The sequence below is a fragment of the Armigeres subalbatus genome, chromosome 2 (assembly GCF_024139115.2).
Source record: "Armigeres subalbatus isolate Guangzhou_Male chromosome 2, GZ_Asu_2, whole genome shotgun sequence".
Lineage (NCBI taxonomy): Eukaryota > Metazoa > Arthropoda > Insecta > Diptera > Culicidae > Armigeres > Armigeres subalbatus.
The window spans coordinates 386,657,631-386,681,051 of NC_085140.1; the positions used below are offsets into that span (position 1 = coordinate 386,657,631).

General features: G+C 42.8%; 3 protein-coding genes across 3 annotated transcripts in view; 2 read left to right on the top strand and 1 right to left on the bottom strand.

Moving 5' to 3' along the window:
- Positions 1-23,421, top strand: part of LOC134213175 (uncharacterized) — a 70,331-nt gene that overhangs the window by 40,235 nt on the left and 6,675 nt on the right. The gene's annotated exons all lie outside the window — the stretch shown is intronic.
- LOC134213174 (dnaJ homolog subfamily C member 7) overlaps positions 1-23,421 on the bottom strand; it is a 38,232-nt gene that overhangs the window by 10,577 nt on the left and 4,234 nt on the right. The window lies entirely within an intron of this gene.
- Positions 3,063-8,815, top strand: LOC134213173 (zinc finger protein 27-like). Its single transcript, XM_062691857.1, has 4 exons — positions 3,063-3,522; positions 4,293-5,024; positions 5,089-6,391; positions 6,860-8,815. The coding sequence occupies exons 2-4, from the start codon at positions 4,298-4,300 to the stop codon at positions 8,586-8,588; spliced, it is 3,759 nt and encodes a 1,252-aa protein (XP_062547841.1). The 5' UTR covers positions 3,063-3,522; positions 4,293-4,297; the 3' UTR covers positions 8,589-8,815.

The following is a 23,421-nucleotide window of genomic DNA, read 5'->3' on the forward strand; positions in this document are numbered from 1 at the left end:
ACTATTCCGATTCAAACTATCTCACCACATTTATACACAAAATTGAGTTGACTCAGCAACTCCAAAGAACCGACCGCATTGCGGTCGGTTCCAGTTGTGCGTATGATACCACTCGCCCCTCTCAGCCACACCACATGTTGCAAAATTATTTAATTACTCTTAAAATTTCGGTTGTAGTGACAACTACAAGTCCCAACCGACTCCTGCTGACCGTTGGTGGTGGGCGGGTATGCGGTACGATGCCGAGAGCACGGCCTGCTGCGAGCTGCGATCAGCCAAATGATCAACGGCAAACGATGCGATGATCGCCCGATGCGAATCCATCCTACCCAGGCTTGGGTTTTCGGCTGCAGCTGCTGCTGGTCGATATTTGCCTATCGACGGGAACTTTCTGACCTCGATGTGACGAACGGCGGCTCTTTTATAGTGCATAGGTAGAGAAAATGCGCTCTACATTGCTCGGTGGCAACGTTTGAATCGTATGTATTTTTTATTTACTTGAATGAGGATGGGCAAAATTGCACTGTGGCTTAAAATTGAAATTTCTTGAAACAAAACTGTTACATTCATTTTTTCCCGGGGTAAAAAAGAGAAAATTTGCTTTAGGAAATTTTATATTATTAAGTAATACTAAACCTAATCAAAAAAATTAATGCTACGAAATGGTGCTCCAAGCAAATGCCGAAGACTTTTATGCATCTGTTCTTTCGCAGAAGACTTTTTAAACTACAAAAATGCTCCAAACTAACTGTCGAAGACTTGAGTACTTCTGGTCTTTCACAGAAGATTTTTGTACTGAATGCTCCGAAACTTACATCGAAGACTTTTAATGACCTGAGAATGCATCTGATCTGTCGCAGAAGACTTTATTTTACACAAAAACCATGTTTCACCACTTTGTGAAAACTAAAAATTTCCTAAAATAACATTATTCAAAATTACACAACACTCCACCAGATGACCTTATTTAGCCTATTGTGCCCCACGTTGGGCGCCAAATGTAACGGTTTATTCCGGTGGAGTCATCATAAAATTATCAAAATAGTGAAGACGAACAAATTCCGCTTAAAAACTTGGCTTTTGCGCCAATTCCTCGAAAGGAATTGCCAAGATTCATTTTAATTTGCCCAGCTTGCTAGTCGGCCACGTCGTGGTCCGAAAACCGTTATTGCGGAATCTGTTCTCTTCACTTTCAATTTAACAATCGAGCCACATTCACTTTATTCATTCCTCAAAACTATTCCGATTCAAACTATCTCACCACATTTATACACAAAATTGAGTTGACTCAGCAACTCCAAAGAACCAACCGCATTGCGGTCGGTTCCAGTTGTGCGTATAATACCACTCGCCCCTCTCAGCCACACCACATGTTGCAAAATTATTTAATTACTCTTAAAATTTCGGTTGTAGTGACAACTACAAGTCCCAACCGACTCCTGCTGACCGTTGGTGGTGGGCGGGTATGCAGTACGATGCCGAGAGCACGGCCTGCTGCGAGCTGCGATCAGCCAAATGATCAACGGCAAACGATGCGATGATCGCCCGATGCGAATCCATCCTACCCAGGCTTGGGTTTTCGGCTGCAGCTGCTGCTGGTCGATATTTGCCTATCGACGGGAACTTTCTGACCTCGATGTGACGAACGGCGGCTCTTTTATAGTGCATAGGTAGAGAAAATGCGCTCTACATTGCTCGGTGGCAACGTTTGAATCGTATGTATTTTTTATTTACTTGAATGAGGATGGGCAAAATTGCACTGTGGCTTAAAATTGAAATTTCTTGAAACAAAACTGTTACAATCCTTAGTATAAGCTTTCAACTATGTAATTCAAAACTTTTTCCGTATCGTACATCAATCAATTTTAATTACAATTTGTCTAAAATTAATTATAACCATTTTAAAATTATTTTCTCATGCTGTGCTGTAGGTTCTGTCAAAATCAACATTGTCGTGTGTCTTCTTTTTATTTTTACTTGGATTCATCTATTGATCACGGTGTACATACCGCTGACACCATCCATATAGGGTAAAGTGCCCAATAGTGGACCCCCAACCAATAGTGGACCCTCCAGCCATTTTTTCATTATTACAGCACAATGGAAACATTTTGCTATGAAATTCCATCGGGAGAACCTACCTTACAGTCCTATCATTTGATTACATGCATTGAACATGCTATGGAAAGTAAAATTAGCTGATTTTTTACAATTCTATAAAAAATAAACACGTACACGAGAGTGTCCATTATAGGAATATTTTGGGGGGTCCATAATAGGGAAGAAGAACGTCCCGAAACGAAACATGAAAATCAAATGAAGTGTCGACTAAAGGGAAGCAATTTCCTATTATGGACCCCCAGGGGGTCTACTATAGGACAAATTCAGTCCGACTTTACAATGTTAATTTCAAAGAATAACGCCGAGTATTTGAGTGTTTTATGGGTCTGTCTCATTTGGAGAATTAAACTTAAAAGTGACAGTTCGAAAATTAGCAAATAACCCGGTAATAAGAATGGCTGGTGCTGCCCAGCAATTCAAATAAGACATCGATGGAAAATGATTCGATATCTGTCAAAAGTAATCTTGCTCTGCGGGCAGGGTTATTTGATAATTATTGAAATGTCACTTTTAAGTTTAATTTCAGTTTAATTCTCCAAATGAGACAGACCCTATGTATGTATCGTGAAGAGGAGATGCAGAGCTTGGAATTAGATATCACGCAAAATTAATATTTTGAAAATTTCCACTCCTTATGCCAGGAAGAGCAAAATTTCGGTACTAGGGGGTCCACTATTGGGCATTTTACCCTATAATCTATATAATTATATTATCAATGTAAAGAAGTAAGCAGTCCCCGCAGTCCCATGTGTGTTACTTCTACGGTACTTTCGCACACGTGTTCTCAGCTTTCGTGACCAACACTTCAATCACGTATACGCTATAGTACACCATTCAAGGATATGCTCTCAATTCCCTCAATAGTATTTGCGACAGCGAGCGATTATACGAGTGTAAACACACAAGCCACAACCACTGACCTCTCACTACAGAAGATCGGCTCGTATTCTGTACTCTGTGGTGTGTGTTGGTTCGTAGTTAGTTGCCGTCGTCGTCACTTCGCGCAAGCAAAATTTTTTTCGTGGTTATGTTCATCCAAATAAAGGAAATTTAGTCCCGACACCGAGTGCAATATAAAGTTGAACTTGGTCCATACTGAAAGATGATAAAAATTCCGGAACCAAGAAAGCCAAAGTGACTGCTTTTGACCTTTCAGCAGGTCGCCCGAAAACGTGGTGATGTAACGTAGTGTGCGGCAGTCGCAATCCAAAAAGACATTTCCCGTAAAGTGCTAAGAACAAGAAGTAGGTATTAGGACCAAAGCTGGTTGGTTCGAAGTGATTTCCGACGATTTTGTTCGTCTTCAGTGGTTTTTCCTCTGATACATATTAGTTGGGCAGTATCGGTCGCCTATGGCGCAGCAGTAGATTCGGCGTGGTGATTTGGCGATATTTTCTTCGGGTAAGTTTTCTGCAGTTTTGTTCCATTGTTGTTGTTTACAATCAGCTGATTGGGGTGTAGCGGGTGGTTTGTTTTGACTGGGAATGCAATCAATGCTATAACCTCATTCTTGGTCCATAACCTCAGAAAAATATATTCGTGGATTTCAGGTTAGAAATTGCATTTCACTTCAATCGGAGTAGACATTCCTCCATGATTGCTTTTCTGGTTGCTTGAATACACGCACACCAATAGGTGAATAAAACGTTTTTGCTACAATTACAACTGCACTACGCTCACTTTTCCGAGCTTTCAGGAGAGAGCAAAGAGAGACTCACACACATAAACATGCTCAATAATTATTTTTATCAATGAAGAATAAACTATATTGAAATCGTGTGCCGCACCAGCTGGTAAACAATGGCCTGTTTTGATCAATGATTATTTCTAATGAATGAGATAGTAAACATCGATTTTAATAAGCGATTCATTTTTAATCTATTAAAAATGCAAGGCAAATATTCCAAAAAAACAAGGAATATTGTTACCAAACATACAAAAAGAATAAGAATTTCCTATAGTCTAATCATACAAAACAAAATCCATGCATATTTTAAAATGCCATGTTTTGTTACGAAACAATTCAATTTACTATATAGTCGCCGGTTTTAATTAAAATTTAGTTCAAAAATTATGTGTAAATAAATTGATCAAAAATGTATAAATATGAGAATATGATAAAAATACCAATGAGTGAATAAATTCGTTCTCAACCAACCTTTCGATTCCAGAACCTATGATGGATCCTACATCGTTCACCATTTGGGATCCCTCCCAGCCGAACACCAAGATGAAGATCATAAATATACCCGGACAGGGGCCAGCTCAATTGATCGAAACTGTATCAACGAACCTCAGCAGCAATTCCGCCTTGACCGGTCAGGCGGAACACATCATATTGCAAACACACGACGGCCAAGAGTTCCTTGTAGATGAAAACGACATTGGACGCATCGACCAAATACCTCCAGAAAACCTAATCTACATGGCTGCTGATGACGGTTCGTTGATCCAGGGTGAAGTGGTTCACGTACAGTCAGAAGACATGCACCAGCAAGTGGTGCAACAGGGACAAGAATATATGGAGTGTGAGGTGACTGAGGAAGTCATTACCGACGACTGGGTTCAAACCGACGGACAGGAGTGCGTCCAAGTGACGGTGGATCAGTTGGGTGCAACAACGGTGATCGGTGGAACCGAAGATGATATTTCGGTGCCACTTCCTACAGATCAGGATGAATATACCACCTCACGACCATATCCGTGCGATTTTTGCAGTCGACGGTTTAGAAAAAAGTCAAATCTAATGAACCATATGATTGCCCACTCTAACGATAGGCCACACGTGTGTAATTTGTGTGGAGCTCAGTATATGCGACGGGGTGATTTATTAAACCATCTTAAATTACACGCTTTTGCCCCCGTTGATCAGGAGGATACGATGCGACATGATACAGATGAATGTAAGTAATCTTATGCGTAATATTTATAACCAATTTTATATCATTTTGATTTATTTTATTACAGTTGAATATGATCTGTCAAGATCTCCACCACCCAATTTAAAACGACGATCATTCTCGGAAGATGAAGATGATCTTTTAATTCCTACGCCCATGCATTATAAGCCACCGCTTGCATCAACGACGAAAATACCGAAAAAGTCCCGATCAAAGCCCAGTAATTCCAAATCGAGTAAAAGATCTGCCATCAATAGACGCCAGAGACAGCATCAGGAAACCAAATTCAACCCATCGGTGGAACCCTTTGTTAACCTTCCGCCGAGGTATCCTGTGACTGACGATAGGAAGCCATTCGTTTGCCAAAAATGTGGTATTTCATTTGCTCGGGAGAAAGCGCTAGCTTCACATGCCCGAATTCACGGGGGCGATTCTCCTTTCGACTGTGAAACATGTGGACATCGTTTTTGGGATCGAGTAATGCTACAGGAGCATATCAGACAGCGACATGCGGCTAATTTGGTAGCAGTTTCAACAGAGTTATCCACACTTCAAACAGCAACGACTTTTCTGGAAAATGCCGAAGAGGACCTTCCCTCTGTCGAAGAGGATATCGAGGGGCAGTACTATTGCGACAGCTGTGGTATAATGTTCCCAAAACAGGAATTACTAAAACGCCACATAAGACAGGTTCACACAGTGCGAGAGACAAAAGTCGAACCGATAAGTCAGATCGTGCGACAACGTCATCAGCATCAACAGCAAATGATGGAGGAAGAAGATGAAGATGATGAAGAAACGGACAATCAAATGGAAGAAGTTGAATCCCAACAACCGCTGTCCTGTAACGTATGTGGAGAAACATTTATGGAGGCGTTGGATTTGCTAGCCCACGCAGAAGTGCACGCACGCTCTGAAATATTCAAGTGCCAACTTTGCCGAGAGACTTTCGAAGAAGAACGAGTAATTAAAGAACATGTCCAGAAACAGCACAGTCCAGAGCTGACAGAAACTTCTTGCATGATATGCGGGAAGTCATGCAAGAATCACGCAGTCTTACTGAAGCACACCTCCGAGCACTCGCGGCAACGTACCAAGCACTTTGGCGGGCACAGTTGCTCCAAGTGTGGTAAAGCGTTTCACAACAAGGCCCGCCTCAAACGACACATGGTTTCCCATCGTAACAAAACGGTTCTTTGCGAGATATGTCAGGAAGAGTTTCCAGATGGCCGCAGTCTGATGAACCATCGCCACTCGCATACGAAAACCAAACAGTTCCCCTGTCATGAGTGCGGCAAAACTTTTGGCTCTCGGTCGTCACAGCAAATTCACTTGAGGATTCACTCCGGGGAGCGGCCGTACGGGTGCCGGTAAGTTGAACATCTGAATCATAAGTACAAAAAATACCAAACGATTTGTAAATGAATAATAACGTACCTGTACCTATTCATGTTTAGAGTAAAGTTCATAGCGGTTAATAGTTAACATAACCCTATGATAATTAGACTTGAGTTAAAGACTGGATAAACAACAATGTTCTTAAATTGTTCTTCAAACATCAACTACATTAATAAAATTAAGATACATTTGTTACTACTATGAGCATGTACCTTCTTTTAATGTTTCGTGTCTGTAAATAAGGCTGTTTCATCACATGTTTAGAAAATCGAAAAACACGAAACGTTTATAAAAGCAATAATTACCATGAATTCTTTGATTTTGGTAAACGTTTTATTAAATTAAAATTCGTTTTTTTTTTTTATTTTACCTTCAACTAATAATCTAAACCATCTCTTTTTGTTCATACTAAATTAATGTTTCTATTACTCTTCCTACAGCTTCTGTTGGAAAGCCTTTGCCGATGGAGGAACATTGCGCAAACATGAGCGAGTGCATACCGGTGAAAAGCCGTATGGTTGTTCCGTATGTCCACGTGCCTTCAATCAGCGAGTGGTTCTCCGAGAGCACATACGCTCTCATCACTCCGCACCAGACAGCAAACGAGGTACCACCACACAACCATACTTTTGTGCCGTTTGTAGTCAACTGTTCGAAACCTCCATGCAGCTGATACAACATCTGATCCAGCACAGCGATATGAATACGGCCATGAAAAGACAACCGGCTACGTTTCCCAGAAAGTATAGACGGCGAAAAAAGGTGAATGCTCATGATGAGGAAAAATCACCTTATGTCGGAAAAGGTAGGAAGAAAGAAACCAAAGTTACATACGAAGTAGCAGAACAAGAACATGGTGAAGACGAAGATTTACTTAGAAATCCTGCTGACGTTTTGCTAGAGTACGGAACTGGAAATTCAAACACTCAATTAATAGCATCTCCTAAGTACATAAGTTCGTATGACCTTTTAGCTGCAACATCCGTTGATAGCAAGTCCTCTACCGTAAATGACAACGGGATAAATCTACTAAGCAATGTTGTACTCGTCTCCAACAGTGAGAAAAAATATATCAAAACGGAATCTCCTAAAGGGCGTGTATCAAAGCAATCAAATTCTCCTGGATCAAATTGTGCAAACCAACCCAGTTCATCATCATCTGGATCAAGGCCTCGTATGATACATACTCAAAAAACACGCATAACTGTTAATGACGGAAAGCGCAAAACGAAGACCGTCATTACTAAAGACATTAAGACGGAAAGCACTACTAATTCATACTCTACTCTCGATTTTAAAAGATCAAAAAACCGCACGGTACCAACTTATCGGGAAATTCCATCCGACAAGATTTCATCCGAAAGCTTTCCCCTTCTGGACGATGGACGAGAAGACGACGGAGAAGACCAATCGGAAGCAAACCAAGATGCTTTAGATGCATTATCCAGCAGCAATACCGAACGCCACCACCAAGAGGTCCCTAACTACGAAGATCTTTTGAATCAAAACCTCCTAATGGAAATCTCTCGCAAGGACAAATATATCGACAAGTACAACAGCGATATCGTCAACGACCTAGAAGAAATTCTTCGTTCTCCCATTAAAAACACTAACAACAACGTGCCACCGGCGGTCATCATGGCCACGCCCAAAACTAGTCACTACAGCAACAGCCAAGATGAGCAGGACGATGACGATGAAGACGATTTCGTGCCAAAATCTCGAAAAGGTAATCGCAAGCAGCAGCTAAAGAAAATCAACAAGGAAACTGCTCAGAAATCGCTCACTTCAGCTCTACGCAGTCAACGTCTAACCCGGCGTCAGTTGGAACGGGAAGTCAACTTCCTACGGGAAGCATATACTCCAGACTCGCACTCATCCATCAACATTAAACAGGAAAAAGACAGCCCGGACAAACTGTCCGCCATGCTGCTGAATGACCTACATCATCAGCCATCTCCCTCTTCGTCGATGACGTTGCTCAACCCCAAACAAGAACCATTGCAACAAGATCCCTTGGCAACCGATGATGGCGAAAGTGAAGGATCCAATCTACAGCAACTAGAAGATCCTTCTGTACCCCTGGTACAAGTATTTCAATGCGAAATTTGCCTGGCAGTGTTCGACGATCGCTCTCAGCTGTTGTTACACGTGCCAGTACACATTTAACTCTTACAATAATTGTTGATTACATAGTTGCGTTATGATTCTGTTTTATTGATGCTTACGCTGTTTCAGTTTCGGTGTATAATCAGTAGTAAAAATATACTTGGATGGAAAGTATTCTAATTAAAAGTGTTGTAATAAAAGTTATACAAAGAACTTATTATCTTGCTTTAATAGTATAAGTTATTTTTGAAATTAAACAATTGGAATAAAAATGGAATTGAAAACAATTTTTTGTTACTATTTGTTTTATCAATGAACCGAAAGTGAAAGCTACAAGTTATCTTCTAATCCTAAATTTATCGCTCCATAAGAAATTTGTATACAGTTGTTAATCGATCCATTGACTTAAGTTTCCATGTTCACGATATGGGACCATCCAGAAACTAGGTGCTCTTATTTTTCCAGATTTTAGATCGCCACAAGTTCATGCGAAATTTTTATTGGAATCTGGGGGATTGGTTGCCAATGTGATAAGAATGAAAGGGTCTGAGCCAATTTTTGCAATCGATGTTATGGTAGTCATATAATTTTGCACTATTGGCTATTCATATAATATTTACCTCCGAAAAAAAAGGTAAAAAACAAATTTTTTTTTTTTTTTTTTTTTTCGAGAGTTGACCAGTTGTAGTCTTAATAGACTGGTATCTCGGCTGGGCTCTCCATGTGATACACAATACTAGCAGACGACTCAAGCTATGTTGCTCACTAGGTCACTGCGGCCTGGGTTTGTATTGTGATCATACCGAAACATTATTCTTTCTATCTACAGTCTGTCAATTATAAACCGAACAAATAATGGAAGCTCAACATGTACATAGATGTTTTCTGAATAAGTAGTTAACATGTAAATTTAATTATTAGTTACTTGGAGCCGACATTCAATACCTAATAGTAGTCTATGTTGACAACGGGTGGTACTGTTGCCATTTCAAGTAACAATTTCGAATAAAGATGTAATGATATCATTCTGGTAGGGTAGTTTCAAAATAGATTAATTTAAGTACTATTGTAATAAATGGACACATTGAAGAGCTTCCCTTATTTTAACACGGTTGAGTATCGGATGTTTGTCAATACGTCGTCGAGTTAATTGTATCCTATCAGTCACAGTAATGTCATATGTTAAAGTTTCAGTAGTCTAATAGTGATCATTATACAAAATTTCTGTCCAGTTGTTCCGTAATTGCTTTTTTTGTCAAGTTCTATTCCCTTTTCTAATATTCAAACCTTTATTATTTATTAAAATAATGAGGTCTAAAATTCAGTTATTCAGATTCAGGGTATACAATATTCAATATAATAGTGGATGAACGCATCATATGGTCTATCCTCATTTCTTAAGTTATTAGTCTTGTAGCAATAATAGTGGTACTAGTTATTCTCTATCTTGTGAGTGCAATGGTCTCAATTAACTATTCTAAACAGAACTCTGTCTCTTGTCTTTCTGTCCACCGATGGTCATGTATTTATTTTCGTTTTTTATTATTTATTTGATATCATTAAATTTCAGTCATTTATTTTACTATCGGTCATTTATTTTATTATAAGGTGAAGGTCAGCGAATTTGTCTTAATACGAGAAACACTAAGTCATGTCCCCTATATATCCGCTAATTTTTCTAACTAACCTAATAGAAGGAAGAGAGAAACAGTTTTTTTGCGTTGATCCATGCAGCTAGAGAGACTAAAATAAAAAGATTACCGAGAAGATATAATAGATACATTCACTATCTCCAATGCCAAATTAGTAAATCTACAAATTCTACTTTTCACTACTAAAATTCTACTTCTACTTCAGCTATACTGCCGTTATACGCATAACTGTCCCATGTATATAGGGAATCCCAGCAAACATGGGACAAACATACGTATGACGGCAGTATACGGGTACAAAATGAATTATTGTTAGTTACTACTACAAGTATAAATAGATGTATGCTATTTGGATAAGCGTTTGTTTCAGGGTCTTGTTAGTATTAGAGTTATGTTAGTTAGACCCCTACTAAGCCCTGCCGGCACCTCCAAATTTACCAATAGGCAGTTGTTGTTAGATCGTGCGACACTAACCATTAGTTAACTTGGAGGCATGGTACCTCAAGTGTTTGGTATAACTGTTGACCTTATTTAAGTAAGATGTGATAAAAGTTTCTCTACGGAGCTTATTTTCAAACCATTACCATTAAAATAACGATATTCTTGTGAAGGAGATATAAAAAATGGAAAAATATCTTAATTTTTAATTTAGTGTTGAACTTAACCTTTGTTTGAAAAAAGCACTCTATTAAATAACAAAAATAAAAATAAAATAAAAATCTTTTTAAGACACTTGAAATATCAACGTCAAGCCCCTTATCCATGGACAGGGAAAAAAAAAAAAAAGGTAAAAAACAAATTATATACAAAGCATAAAATACAGTATTTTGGGCATCACATTTTTGCTATTTGCACTTTACCGTGACCTGCCCTAATTAGGCTATCCATGAGGACATTCAGCGATGGGACTGACAATCGAAATCAAAACAAATTGTGTATGCAGTTGAACGGAACTCACTTCTGGTGTAAACCGCGCTTAACAATTTCCTTTGAATTGTTATGTCAGTCCGGTCAGAATCTGTCAAAAAATCAAGGTAAACAAAAATCGTCAGCTGATCGCAGCTGTCTTATGGATTGCCTTATTCCGCGCATTGCCTAATACCGTGGATTTTATCCAAAATGATGAATATAGAGGTACTGTCTGTCATACACATCACATTATTTGTTGAAATACACAAATATATATATCAGAAAATGTTAGCAAATTATTATTGCGGGTATTTGTGACGTAAATTAGGCGCTAAAAAATAAATGTGAAAATGTATGGCTCGACCAGCCAAGAGTTACATCCGCTTAGCAAAACGCTTAAAATTATGGTTATATTTCCAAGTCTTGTAGCTTGATTTTTAAATGATATTTACTTCCAATATCTCATTGAGCCCAGTTTTACAGCTATAAAAAATGAGCTGGGTACTGAAATGGTATTTAAATTTCTTGTTTTTGCATTTTTATTGATAAAAACAATTGTCGCGGTATTAGGCCATCTTCTTCGCCAGTAGTGCCTAATACCGTGACTAGGCTATACCGTGAAGTTGATACTCAGAAAAATAAAACGTAACCATCATATTGAATACATAGACCACTAGACAATATCGTATAGGTATTGAAACATTCATATTAAATATCTACGACATTTTATGCGTAGGATTACTAGGGAAGCATCATTCAGATGAATTACATATTGCAATATGTATTATTCCAATACTTCCTCAAAGAAAAACTTCTGTTGGAAGACTTGAAGATGGTATACATCTAATGAACATACAAATCTTCTTTATTGTGTCGTTCAGCACATACGAATACAATATCATTTATGCGATATTTACCACAGACTATAGACGTAAATATTTTCCCTGTGCAGTTTCCTTTAGAAATGTAATTTTCAACTGAATACAAATCCTCCCATTGTCCTCAAATCTACTTAGACACTCGATTGAATATCATCTATCTAAAACCTAAAGAAATGTGTAGTAAATTTTTTGAAAAATTAATAAACGCTTTTAAACCGTCAATATTGAGAAATTGCTAACTTCCCAAGGAAATGTTTTTTTTCCCAGTAGGTATCTATGTTTATGCCGTTTTTTAGTATGTATGCCCTAATAATTTAATTGAAATTTGTATATGATTAAATTATTTACATATTTTATTGTAAATGTGCTCTTAAGCTCATCATTTGAGCTTGTTTGATAGGGCACGGTATTAGGCAATTTTCTGCGCGGTATTTGGAATCTTCATCGGAATGTACGCGGTATTAGGCATATTCATGAGTCAAATGTCGAATACTATTTTCTTCATTTTTTTTATGAGTTGAAGTGCAAAACATATTTTTCTCTTCAAATGTATTGAATATTGATAAAAGTGACATAGTTTTCAAGGGTGATTGTTACAAATTGAATTTTATATAGCGAATTTATTGTGGACATGTCCTTAACCCCACGGTAATAGGGCATGTCACGGTATATGATTATTAAAGGACAATACGGACACCCTAAGGTTTTCATCAATATTAACTGATTAAAAGTGCATATACGTCGGATTTTTAACAACTAGGGTTACTGCTCCTGGACTTAATCCCATAGTTCCGATATTCATCCCACAAAAAAACAAAGCAATAAGCTTTTCATCCCCAGAAAAATATATAAAGCTCTTTTAGTGGAATGTATTCAACCATCTAAGACGAATTAAGTACTCTCCATTTAATTCCACCAATTAATTTTCGATATCTTTGCAGATACGTATTTCGACCACAACTGTGTGGAACAAAACAGCAAAAAAAAAATTCACTTATAGGTAATGCGTTTTCCAACTGGGACTCTTCACCAAAAAATGTAACGTACCTTGATTTGACTGGTTTTACATAAAACCTAATTTTTAAAAATCTTTTATTTATTTTTGTTATTCCCTGTTTTCCCGCTTGCCGGACAGTGGCAACTATATTATTGCCTCCAATGTTGTCCCGCTTGCCGGGTAGTGGCAACTATTTACCAATATTTTCCCGCTTGCCGGGCAGTGGCAACTATATTGCCACCAATGTTGTCCCGCTTGACGGGCAGTGGCAACTATATTGCCACCAATTTTTCAATGTTTCTGAACTGTTTAATGTATAACAAACATACATTTGAGTTTAATACCATGTCAACATTGTGTCCTATTGTTGTTTTTGTTAATTTATTGTTTAGATTCGTCTGCCTTATAAAGGGTTAACTCGGGTCAGTTGGTGTACGGTTGATCGACCGCGTCGAAAACCAAACTGTTTCTCGAGCAAGATTTTAGGCAGACTCAAGTCAGGTGATGAACAGCTTGGATAACCCTGAGAAAAGGCTGATGGGACGATAACTTTTGGGGAAGAAAGAATCCTTCCCAGGCTAACGGATGGGGATGACTTTCGCTGACTTCCAAGACGATGGAAAGTAGCTGAGCCGGAGGCACTAATTAAAAATCAGCGAAAGGTGCTCAAAGAACGGGCTTGGGCTCGAGACTCAGAACGTTATCGAAACCTGGGGCCTTCATGTTCTTCGATGATTTGATATAGGCCGTCAATTCGCCAGCTGAGATCTCCAACACCTCCGAGAAGTCGTTGGGAATAAGATGGATGTTGTTAGCATGCTCGTTAACGGCTGCTTCGTGTGGACTGATGATGTTCTGTTCCAAGATTTTGCGAACTGACGACTGACAACTGACAAAGTGACGACCTATTTCGGCCCAGTTGCGGAATCCGGGCTCAGGATCGTGAAGTGGCCTTCATCCATGTCGTTGCTCCAGATGGCACAGTTTCGACTGCCGCGCCGCGACTGTTGCCCCAGGCTTGATGCTTCGCGTTCAGGTCACCGGCAATGATGCACTGACCTTGCCTCGCCGCGTAAGCTGGACAATGTCCCTCCGAAGAGCGGCCGATGTGCCATCGATGTCCTTGGCTTGAGTTGGGCAGAGGGCCGCGATGAGGATGATTACTCCGACACACCTCCTCCCCTGGAGTTGGACCGATCCAGTCTCACCACACGGAAGTTTGAAATATGTACACTCACCTGATGAAGGCCACGTAGATCTTTCTCTCTCATCGAGGCAACCAGCCAGCTCAATGAGCTCTTAAGTGAGCAAGCCTTCCAATTGACAAGACCCACCCTAGCAGCCATTTTCAATGACTAACATGCCCAGGGTGAAGATCTGGTCGAAGCGTGTTTTGCAACCGCGTAGTCGTGTTGCCAGTTGGGTGAAAATTGGAACTAGCTGCTCCGATGTGTACAGCGAATGGTCGCTGTCGGCCGGAAGGGGCTCATTGTCCTGACAATGGAATCCAGGGGGAGGAAGTGGGGGCCATTCGCTGGTGGATGGGGCGTATGGTGTTGGAGCTTGAATTGATGCTGCAGCGGCCGCCAGCCGTTTGTGTGGCTGCAAAGGTGGAAGTATTTGTATCGCTCGTCGGGGAGCCGGGATGGCCGGAAAGTTTGCCTCGTTGAGAGCAGAAAAACGGTTCTTTTGGTGGAGGCCTTCTTCCGGATTTCTAAAAACGCCGCCCGCTTAGAGCAGTCCTTGGTTGTAGCCCGATGTTTGTCGCCGCAGATGGGGTTCGCCACATTTGTTGTAGCTTGGTTTCATGCGGCAGTTTCTGGTGCCGTTCCCGAAGTTGAAGCAGTTGGTTTACTGCGTGACATCGCAGTGCACTGGCCGATATCGCTCCCAGTCAACGACGGTGTAATTTATAACAACGCCTACCAACTTCAGATCCTTCCACGTGGTGGAGCCCTCCTCCACGTGGACCAGGTAAAGCTGGTCGCGATATTTCCTCGTCTTGTCGTGACGAGCGATCTTGTGCACGGCCACTGGCTTCAGGCCGCAGCTCTCGAGTTCCGCAATGAGATCTTCTTCCTTCATGTCGTGGAGCCCTCGCAGCAAAGCCTTGAGCGCCTTCATGCCGGGGTTGTCATGAGTGTAGTTTCCATACTTGTGGACCTCGAGGAACTCCACGACGGATTGATTATGGTCCCTGTTTGCCGGCATCACTTTCACGCCCTCGCCCTTCACAAACACGGGCCGGCACTTCTCCTTCCGCTCCGGTTGCACCTGCGGCAGCTGCGATTGCTGCTTCTTCCTTTTTTCGGCGGACACGTTGCTCTGCAAAAACTGCTTGAAGGGGTTACCCGCGCCTCCAAAATCAGGGCGCTTAGGCACATTTCTCGCGACCGAATCGGCCACCGAGTCTCCCATTTACCGGCCGTGCCGACAATGCTTCGCCTTGATAAATACACGATTGCACGAGCCAAAAACTCCATATAAAAAAATTTAAACATTGCTTTCATGAAACTTCACTCGCCATTTGAATAAGAGTAAAAAAATGTGTCATATGACGTTATGATGCAATGGTTTATTTAACCATTCTTACCTTATTTTGCTGCATTCAACGAAAAATTCCAACATTTTCTCCGGCATACATACATACAAATTTTTGAAAAGAACAATTCCACGCAGGGGGAGGGGGTATCTAAAGTTGACCTAAACCTGCCCACGTGGAATATGGACCCTCCCCTCCGATATGTGACCTTGATACGCCATCAGCACTGAAATGGCAACCAAAGCCATATCCTGTCGTGGTGGTATCACATGTTGACTATTTTTGTTTGGTGCCGCGTTACATATCAGGCATTGGCGCACTTATTTAACGCATGTGCAAGTGATCAAACAGACATCGTGTCTTGAAGCCTTGAATGGTAGTGCAGTCAGGCAGAGGCCTCTTTCATCACTGATAATGATGTGAGTTCTCTTCTTATTGGCAATACTTTTCTGATGCGTTCCCTGTGACGATGAGTAGTAGCCACGCTTATATTTAGCTAGCTAGGCATTTATTGATAAACAATGTATTCAAGACATTCGTAGGGAATTGACTGCTGGATTCACTGAGTAGAAGTTTTTTTAAAACTAGGATCGTGGTGCCAGTCTTATTTTGTTATGTCTCATTTCGAAGAGCCATAATAAAAAATACCACACATTAAAATGATGGTATATGCACAATCTTATGTATGGCGGCTTCATTCTCGATAATTTTTACTAATAGTTAGGGAATAGGCGTGATGAAGCTCTACTTTGCCACCGTAAAGTGAATCATTGTCACACGCAGATCGATCGAGAACGAAGGTGTTGTTACCCGCTCCGTTTTTGTACGTGATATATTTGTCTAAAACGTGTAATACGTTTGTGCATTCGAAAGCGATTTGTAACATTTTACAACGGTGCATAAAAATCGATTACGATATTTCGGCTGCTTTAGTAATCCGAAGAAATTATTATGTCAAACCTGTAGGATACCTGGACCATCGATGATAGCTCAGCGGAATAGGTGGGATGCTCGATCGGTGGTACTTCCATGGACAATAATAATCGCACACGCGGCACTTATCAAAAACACACCTTTATTGAAACGCGGACTCTAACAGGCTACATGTATTTCGACTTAACTCTAACAAAAAAAACTTATAACTAAACACGTATAATCGGCCTCGCAGGACCGTTTCCGACTGTGGATGAAATCGAACTAACTAATCTCCTGATTTCTCTAATGTCTCCAACCCGAGCAATGTGGTGAGTTTGGTACTACCTAAAAGCTATGATAGCCCATATCTCCTGCTCAAATCACCTAGCCGATGTTATCACTCTCCTATCGCCTATCTCATATCAATGACGTCACCAAAGGCACGATCGAAAGGCAAAGTGATCGTTGGCCTAGGTCATGTACGTTGGCCGGCCGTCGTGCAACCGATAGAACAAAAGCCATCTGCAATGATCTATCACTGATCTGGCGACGGTTTGCTTTGCTGCTGTTGGTGGCTGAAACTACGAGATGCATAGGGTGGCTCTCACAGACATTCTCGCCCACCCTGAAATGTTGATTTCTGTACTTGCAAATAAATAAATCCTCTTCGACTTGGATGGGAAAGGGTGGACGGTGTGCGTTTAAGTTTGGCTGGTAGCTGTTTCAGAGGTTGGCAGTAGGCATAGGGTTTCCACTGCACGTCGCAATTCTCCTGACGACGTTTTCAGGGTTATGACTCGTACGACACCATCTGTGCCGGGGTGAATTTGTACAATACGACCCATGCGCCAACGCATCGGTGGTTGGTTTTTGTCCTGGATGACGACGAGCTGACCGACTTCAAATTGTACCGGCGGTGACCAACGTTTGGCCCTGCCTTGAAGCTGACAGAGGTACTCTCTCTTCCATCTATCCCAAAAATGCTGAAGGTGCTGCTGCGTCAGATGGTACTGCCTAAGACGATTCGTGGGTAGCGACCGTAAGTCAGGCTCAGGAAGTGAGTGTAGGAAACTGCCAACTAAGAAATGCGCCGGGGTCAGAGGCTCAAGATCGTCCGGGTCATCAGACATCGCAGTCAGTGGCCTGGAATTCAAGCAGGCCTCCACTTGTACAAGGAGCGTAGACATCTCCTCGTGAGAAACTGGATTGGAGCCAATAACTCGCAAAATGTGGTATTTAGCTGACCGTACAGCCGCCTCCCACAATCCTCCAAAGTGTGGAGAACCGGGAGGGTTGAAATGCCAGCTAATCCCTTCACTGGCGCAAAAAGTGGACACGAATCGTCGATGATCGGGATGTTTCCAAAGCCGAAAGAGTTCTTTCAGCTGATTGCGGGCACCAACGAAATTCGTACCGTTGTCCGAATACAAGTCGGTAGCCTTTCCTCTGCGCGCGATGAAACGTCGGAGTGCTTGCAGGAATCTCTCCGTGGATAAGTCGGAAACCAGTTCCATGTGTACTGCCTTTGTGCACATGCATACAAAAATGGCTACGTACGCCTTCACAGCAGCCCTACGTGGTACTGGTCGCAAATATACCGGACCAAAGTAGTCCACTCCAGCCCTAGAAAACGGACGCGAAACCGTGACTCTCGATGACGGCAGCTCTCCCATGAACTGCTGCACTTGTCTTGGTTTTGACCTGAAACACGTTATGCATTTGTGGACCACCTGCCTTGCAACATTCCTTCCACCAAGAGGCCAGTAACGTTGCCGAACCGTTGCCAGAAGAAGTTGCGGACCGGCGTGGAGCAATCGGAGATGATAATGCTCGAAAATCAACCTGGTCAAACGGTGTCTTGCCGGAAGTACCATGGGATGTTTGGTATCGAAATGTTCGTCCGAGTGACATAAACGCCCACCAACCCTGAGAATACCATTTTCGCATACATGTGGGTGATACCATCGTAGTGGCGACCTTCTTCCTACTGATTCCTTTTTCCGAACCGCCAGTAGTTCGTCGGGAAATACCTCTTCTTGAACCTTCCGTATCAGAGTACATTCTGCTTGCCGTAGCTCATCTGCTCGCAAGAACCCATTTGGACGATCCTCCGGTGTTTGAAGCGATCGTATCAACCGCTGCCAAATAGCTACGCGGCGAATTAACGTAGTGTAGGAATTCGTTGTGGAAATGAAACCTTCGTTGAAATCTGCCACTGCTGATGCTGTAACGACAACTGCAGTACGTCTTCTTTCCTCCTCGCCTTCTTCTTTTAGATCAGGATTTGAATTTGGCCAATTACTTCGCTCTTTAGCTAACCAGCTCGGTCCGTGCCACCAGAAACCGTTGTTAACGATGTCCTTTGGTCCTATACCTCTCGAAACTAAATCTGCTGGGTTTTCAACACCAGCTACGTGCCTCCAAACACAGCCTTCCGTGAGTTCCTGGATTTTCGCAACCCTATTTGCGACAAATGTGGACCACGTAGAAGGTGAAGCCTGAATCCACCGTAGAGCACACGAAGAATCTACCCAAAATGTTGTTCGAACTTGAAGGTTAGTTGCTTGCCGCACCTTTTCGAAGAGCTGAGCAGCGATCAACGCTCCGCTGAGTTCTAAACGAGGAATTGTTTGAGGTTTAAGAGGGGAAACCTTAGAGTTCGAGGATAACAGCTGAACCTTCACGTTTCCGTCCACCGCTTGGCTGCGAATATATAGGCATGCGCCGTAAGCCTTCTGCGATGCGTCAGAGAAACAGTGGATCTGCACATCCACCACGTTGGGAATGATTACGCATCGCTCTATCCGGATTTCGTTGAGAATTGGCAGTTGAACGTGAAATTTCCTCCAGGACTCACCCACCGTCGGAGGTAATGGCTGGTCCCAGTCCAACCTTTGACCTCTTTTGTCTAGGGTCGTCCAAAGTAGCTGCATAAACACCTTTGCAGCGGTCGTAGTAGCGCCTATGAACCCTAACGGGTCAAACAAAGTAGCGATGATCGATAAAATCTTCCGTTTTGTCAATGTATCAACTGACTCGACCGGTGGAACGTCGAATTGAAAGCGGAATACGTCCTTTCCGGGTAACCAAGTTAGACCCAATGCTTTCACCGATGGATCTGGATCGAGATTTATGCCTTCCGCCAGACGAATTGCACGATTGTCGTCCGGGATACTCTTCAGGACCTCAGCACAATTTGACGCCCATTTCCTAAGCTGAAAACCACCGGATCTTGTCATCTCGTCTAGTTGCTGCTGTATCTTCTTGGCATCCTCCAAGTTATCGCAGCCGGTGATGACGTCGTCCATGTACGTGTCCTCTGTAATTGCCTGCGCCGCCAGCGGGTACCGTTTTCCTTCATCCATGGCCAGTTGAGTCAGTGTACGAGTTGCCAAGAACGGGGCCGGTTTCGTTCCGTAGTTCAGCTCGTACACACATACCTCCTCCAAAGGAGACGGACGCCAGAGAATAGATTGGAATGGCCTATCCTCAGGGTGCACAAGTATCTGCCGGGACATCTTCTCAACGTCCGCCACCAAGAGAATCTGTTTCATGCAACTTCGAAGGATGATTGATCGGAGAGACTGTTGAATTACTGGCCCTACCAGCAATACCTCATTCAACGCCAATCCCGAAGCAGTCTTACAGGAGGCGTCGAACACCACGCGGACCTTAGTGGTGGTGCTGGCCTCTTTGACCACCGGATGATGAGGGAGAAAACATCGTTTAGTGGCTTCTGGATCCTCTTCAACCTTTCGCATATGACCTAACTGCAGGTACTCCTCCATAAACCTTATGTACTGCTTCCGAAGACTAGTATCCTTGATAAGCCTTCGTTCGGTGCTCAGAAACCGCCGAAATGCGATCTCCTTGGATTCTCCCAACCTGGAAATGGCATTTTCGTTCTTGGGAAGTGCTACGGAATAGCGGCCATCGGATCTGCGTTGAACTGTTTTCGAGAAGATGGCTTCACAGCGAGATTCTTCGGGGGAATAGCTATTCGTGGAGTCTGCTTCCTCCATGGCCCAGAATCGAGTTAGTAGATGTTCTAATCGATCTGTAGTTGCGATGTTACAGCTGCTTTGCAAACCTTGAATATCTTCGGAGAATCCTCCACTGACAATCCAACCAAATACGGAGTCATGTAATGCTGGATTTTTCGCTCCAAGTTCGATTTTCCTGCCAGAGTCGAAATAGTCAAAAAATGCTTCAATTCCAAGAACGAGATCCACCCCTGATGACACACAAAACGATGGATCGGCGAGCTCGACTCCTTTAGGTATTGTCCAACCAGCGATGTTGACGTTAGCAGTAGGAAGATTGCTTGTTACCTTCGGAAGTACCAGAAAGCCCATCTGGCGAGAGAACTCCGAAAGACGAGAGCGAATCGTAGCCACAATCCGTTGGTTCACTTTGGTTGCTGCCAGACCAATGCCGTGAACCGAAATATCAACCTTACTCCGAAAGACGTTCAGCCGCTGGCTGAGATGCTCGGTAATGAAATTACTCTCTGATCCCGAATCGAGGAGAGCACGAGCAGGAATCCTTTTGCCTTCGTCATCCTGAACAACGACAATTGCTGTTGCCAGCAAAACCTTCGACGAGCATTGGTGAACTGTGCCTGCCACCAAGCTGTCCGTAGCCGCCAGGTTAGCTACTTGGGGTGAAGTGGAGCCAGATGTCGATGGAGTGGGTTCTGGGGTTCCTTTTGCCACGTTGGTACCACGTTGCTTGGATGATGGCCTTGGGTTGGAATCCCTTTCCGACTTAAAACAGACCTGTGTGTGATGTCTACCCTTACAATTTCTGCAGGAATACTTGGACTGACATTCCTTGGCTTGATGTCCTTGCCTGAAACAGTTCCTGCACAACGAATGCGACCGTAGTAACGAATCCTTATCCGCCACCGACATTCGTTGGAAAGTGCCGCACTGGAACAGAGGATGAGTCCCAGTGCAAGCTGGACAGCGTCCCCCGGACACTTGCACGGTACTGAAGCTATTCTTTACAGCAGATACCTTCTGCCTGGATGCGGGTTGATGGATTGATTTCGTGCAATCTGCAGCCTTGAAAGGTAAGGATTCCAGGACGCGGACGCGTCGTTGAAGGAATTCGGTAAGCTCCTTCAGTGTATCCTGTTCTTTAGTTGAAGAGAACTCTTCCCAACTACGACGAGTACATGGATCTAGACGCGACGACAGCAGATTCACCAGCAAAAAGTCTTTGTAGTCGCCCGGTTGTACGATTTGGTTCAAAGTTTGCACGATTTTTTCAAAACCTTCAACTAAAAGGTGTAGCTCCGAGGCAGATTCCTTAGCGAGAACGGGTAGCTTCAAAAGAGACTGGATTTGCCGCTTCTTCAACAATTTGCTGTTGTTATAGCGTTTGGTCAGCATTCCCCATGCGACCTGATAGTTGGCCGCAGTGATCTGAAGAGAATCGATCAAGGTTTTAGGTTCTCCTTGCAGACAGCCCTTTAAATAGTGCAACTTTTCGACGTCGGGTAAATCTGTCTTCCAATGGATCAAGGAAGTGAACAGATCCCTAAAACTTAACCATTCGTCTATCTCCCCATTAAAGGCTGGCAATTGAATCTGCGGAAGGCGTACACGTTCGAGTGCAGCTGGGGCTGGAGGATCACCTAGTACAGATTGGTTCAATGTAGCTGGTTCCTGTCTTTCCCTAACCTGGTCTGTTAAAACTGCCTTAACCTCATAGTAGCGATCACTAAATTCCTGCCTATTTTTATTAAGAGAATCACCTTCACCTTCGTCGTCCACATCCTCCTCGTCGAAATCTTCGTGAGATTGAATTTCCACCAAATTAGCACCGTACCTTTCCCAAAGATCGTCAATTTTCTCCAGCCGAAGAAGAATCTGTGTGAGGGATGTAGCCTCCTGAATCCCCCTACTGAATCCGATAGACATCGTTGAAAGCAGCCTCAATCTGCTTCAATTTGACCATCAACAGCTTAAGCGATGACATCTTCTTTACGGGCTTCTTCGATGGTGCCATCGTTCCTCAATAGGGTGGTTGCCAATATGGGATAGAAAGAGAGGTGATGTAATATACCGTAGAGTCCCTTCGATTCGGCAGACACACACTATTATAGCTTAACTGACCTTAACAGCAAAACACTGAGCTAAGTCAGCTAGGATGATCAGCAACGCCAATCCGTCAGCTCCAGCGATGCCCGCGCAGCCACTACGCAAGATGATTCTCGGTTATACGTGAGGGATAGAGAGGAGGGAAAACCAGTATGTAGTATACAAAATCTCCAGCCTCGACGGAACATATACCGTGGCAGCCTACCTGGAGGAACCAACAGTTTCGCAATTGTCCAATCGGTTGAGTGAATGCTCTAATTCTCGATGATTCACAATCTCAAACTTCGACGCCAGTTGTAACCAATCAATCACTCAAGAATCGTACCAAAATCTCCAAAATTCAGCAAAACCGACCGAAATATGCGGTCGGAAAATTAAGGGCACGTCCACGCAATCGAAGAGGATATAAATTCAATGAATACGTGTATTTCTGCTGCCCAAGCTTCGGCAGACATATACCTAGCTCTAATTAACTAACCTGGACGATAAATCGATGTCGCCGCCTCTTCTGGTGGAATCCCTTGGCGTGTGTAGATGCGGTATGCAAGCCGGGCTGGTAGATGCACTTCACGAGTAGACCGCAACCAGGGTTGATGAATACACTCGTAGCTGAGAGGGTCCAATCCGGAACTAATAATTTAGCGCCAATGCAATGACCACCACGATGTAACGATGAATGCCGCCACCAGAGCCGCTGATTGCACTAAGCTCTCAGGATGAATGGAATGACGTGAATGATGCACGATGATGAATGAAGGGGCACGCAAATGCGACGCATCCGATCTTCTCTTCCAGTCCGAATGCCGAGGTTGCAGGTAGCCGATGCAAGTATAGCACTGGGGTATGGAAATCCTCAGATGTTGGGATAGTCCTCACCAGGACCGGTTGGT

Excerpts from the sequence above, each read along its gene's own strand:
- LOC134213173 (XM_062691857.1), top strand. The coding sequence starts at position 4,298 with ATGATGGATCCTACATCGTTCACCATTTGGGATCCCTCCCAGCCGAAC. Across the intron at positions 5,025-5,088 it reads GCGACATGATACAGATGAAT|TTGAATATGATCTGTCAAGA; the intron begins GTAAGTAATCTT and ends ATTTTATTACAG. Across the intron at positions 6,392-6,859 it reads GAGCGGCCGTACGGGTGCCG|CTTCTGTTGGAAAGCCTTTG; the intron begins GTAAGTTGAACA and ends CTCTTCCTACAG.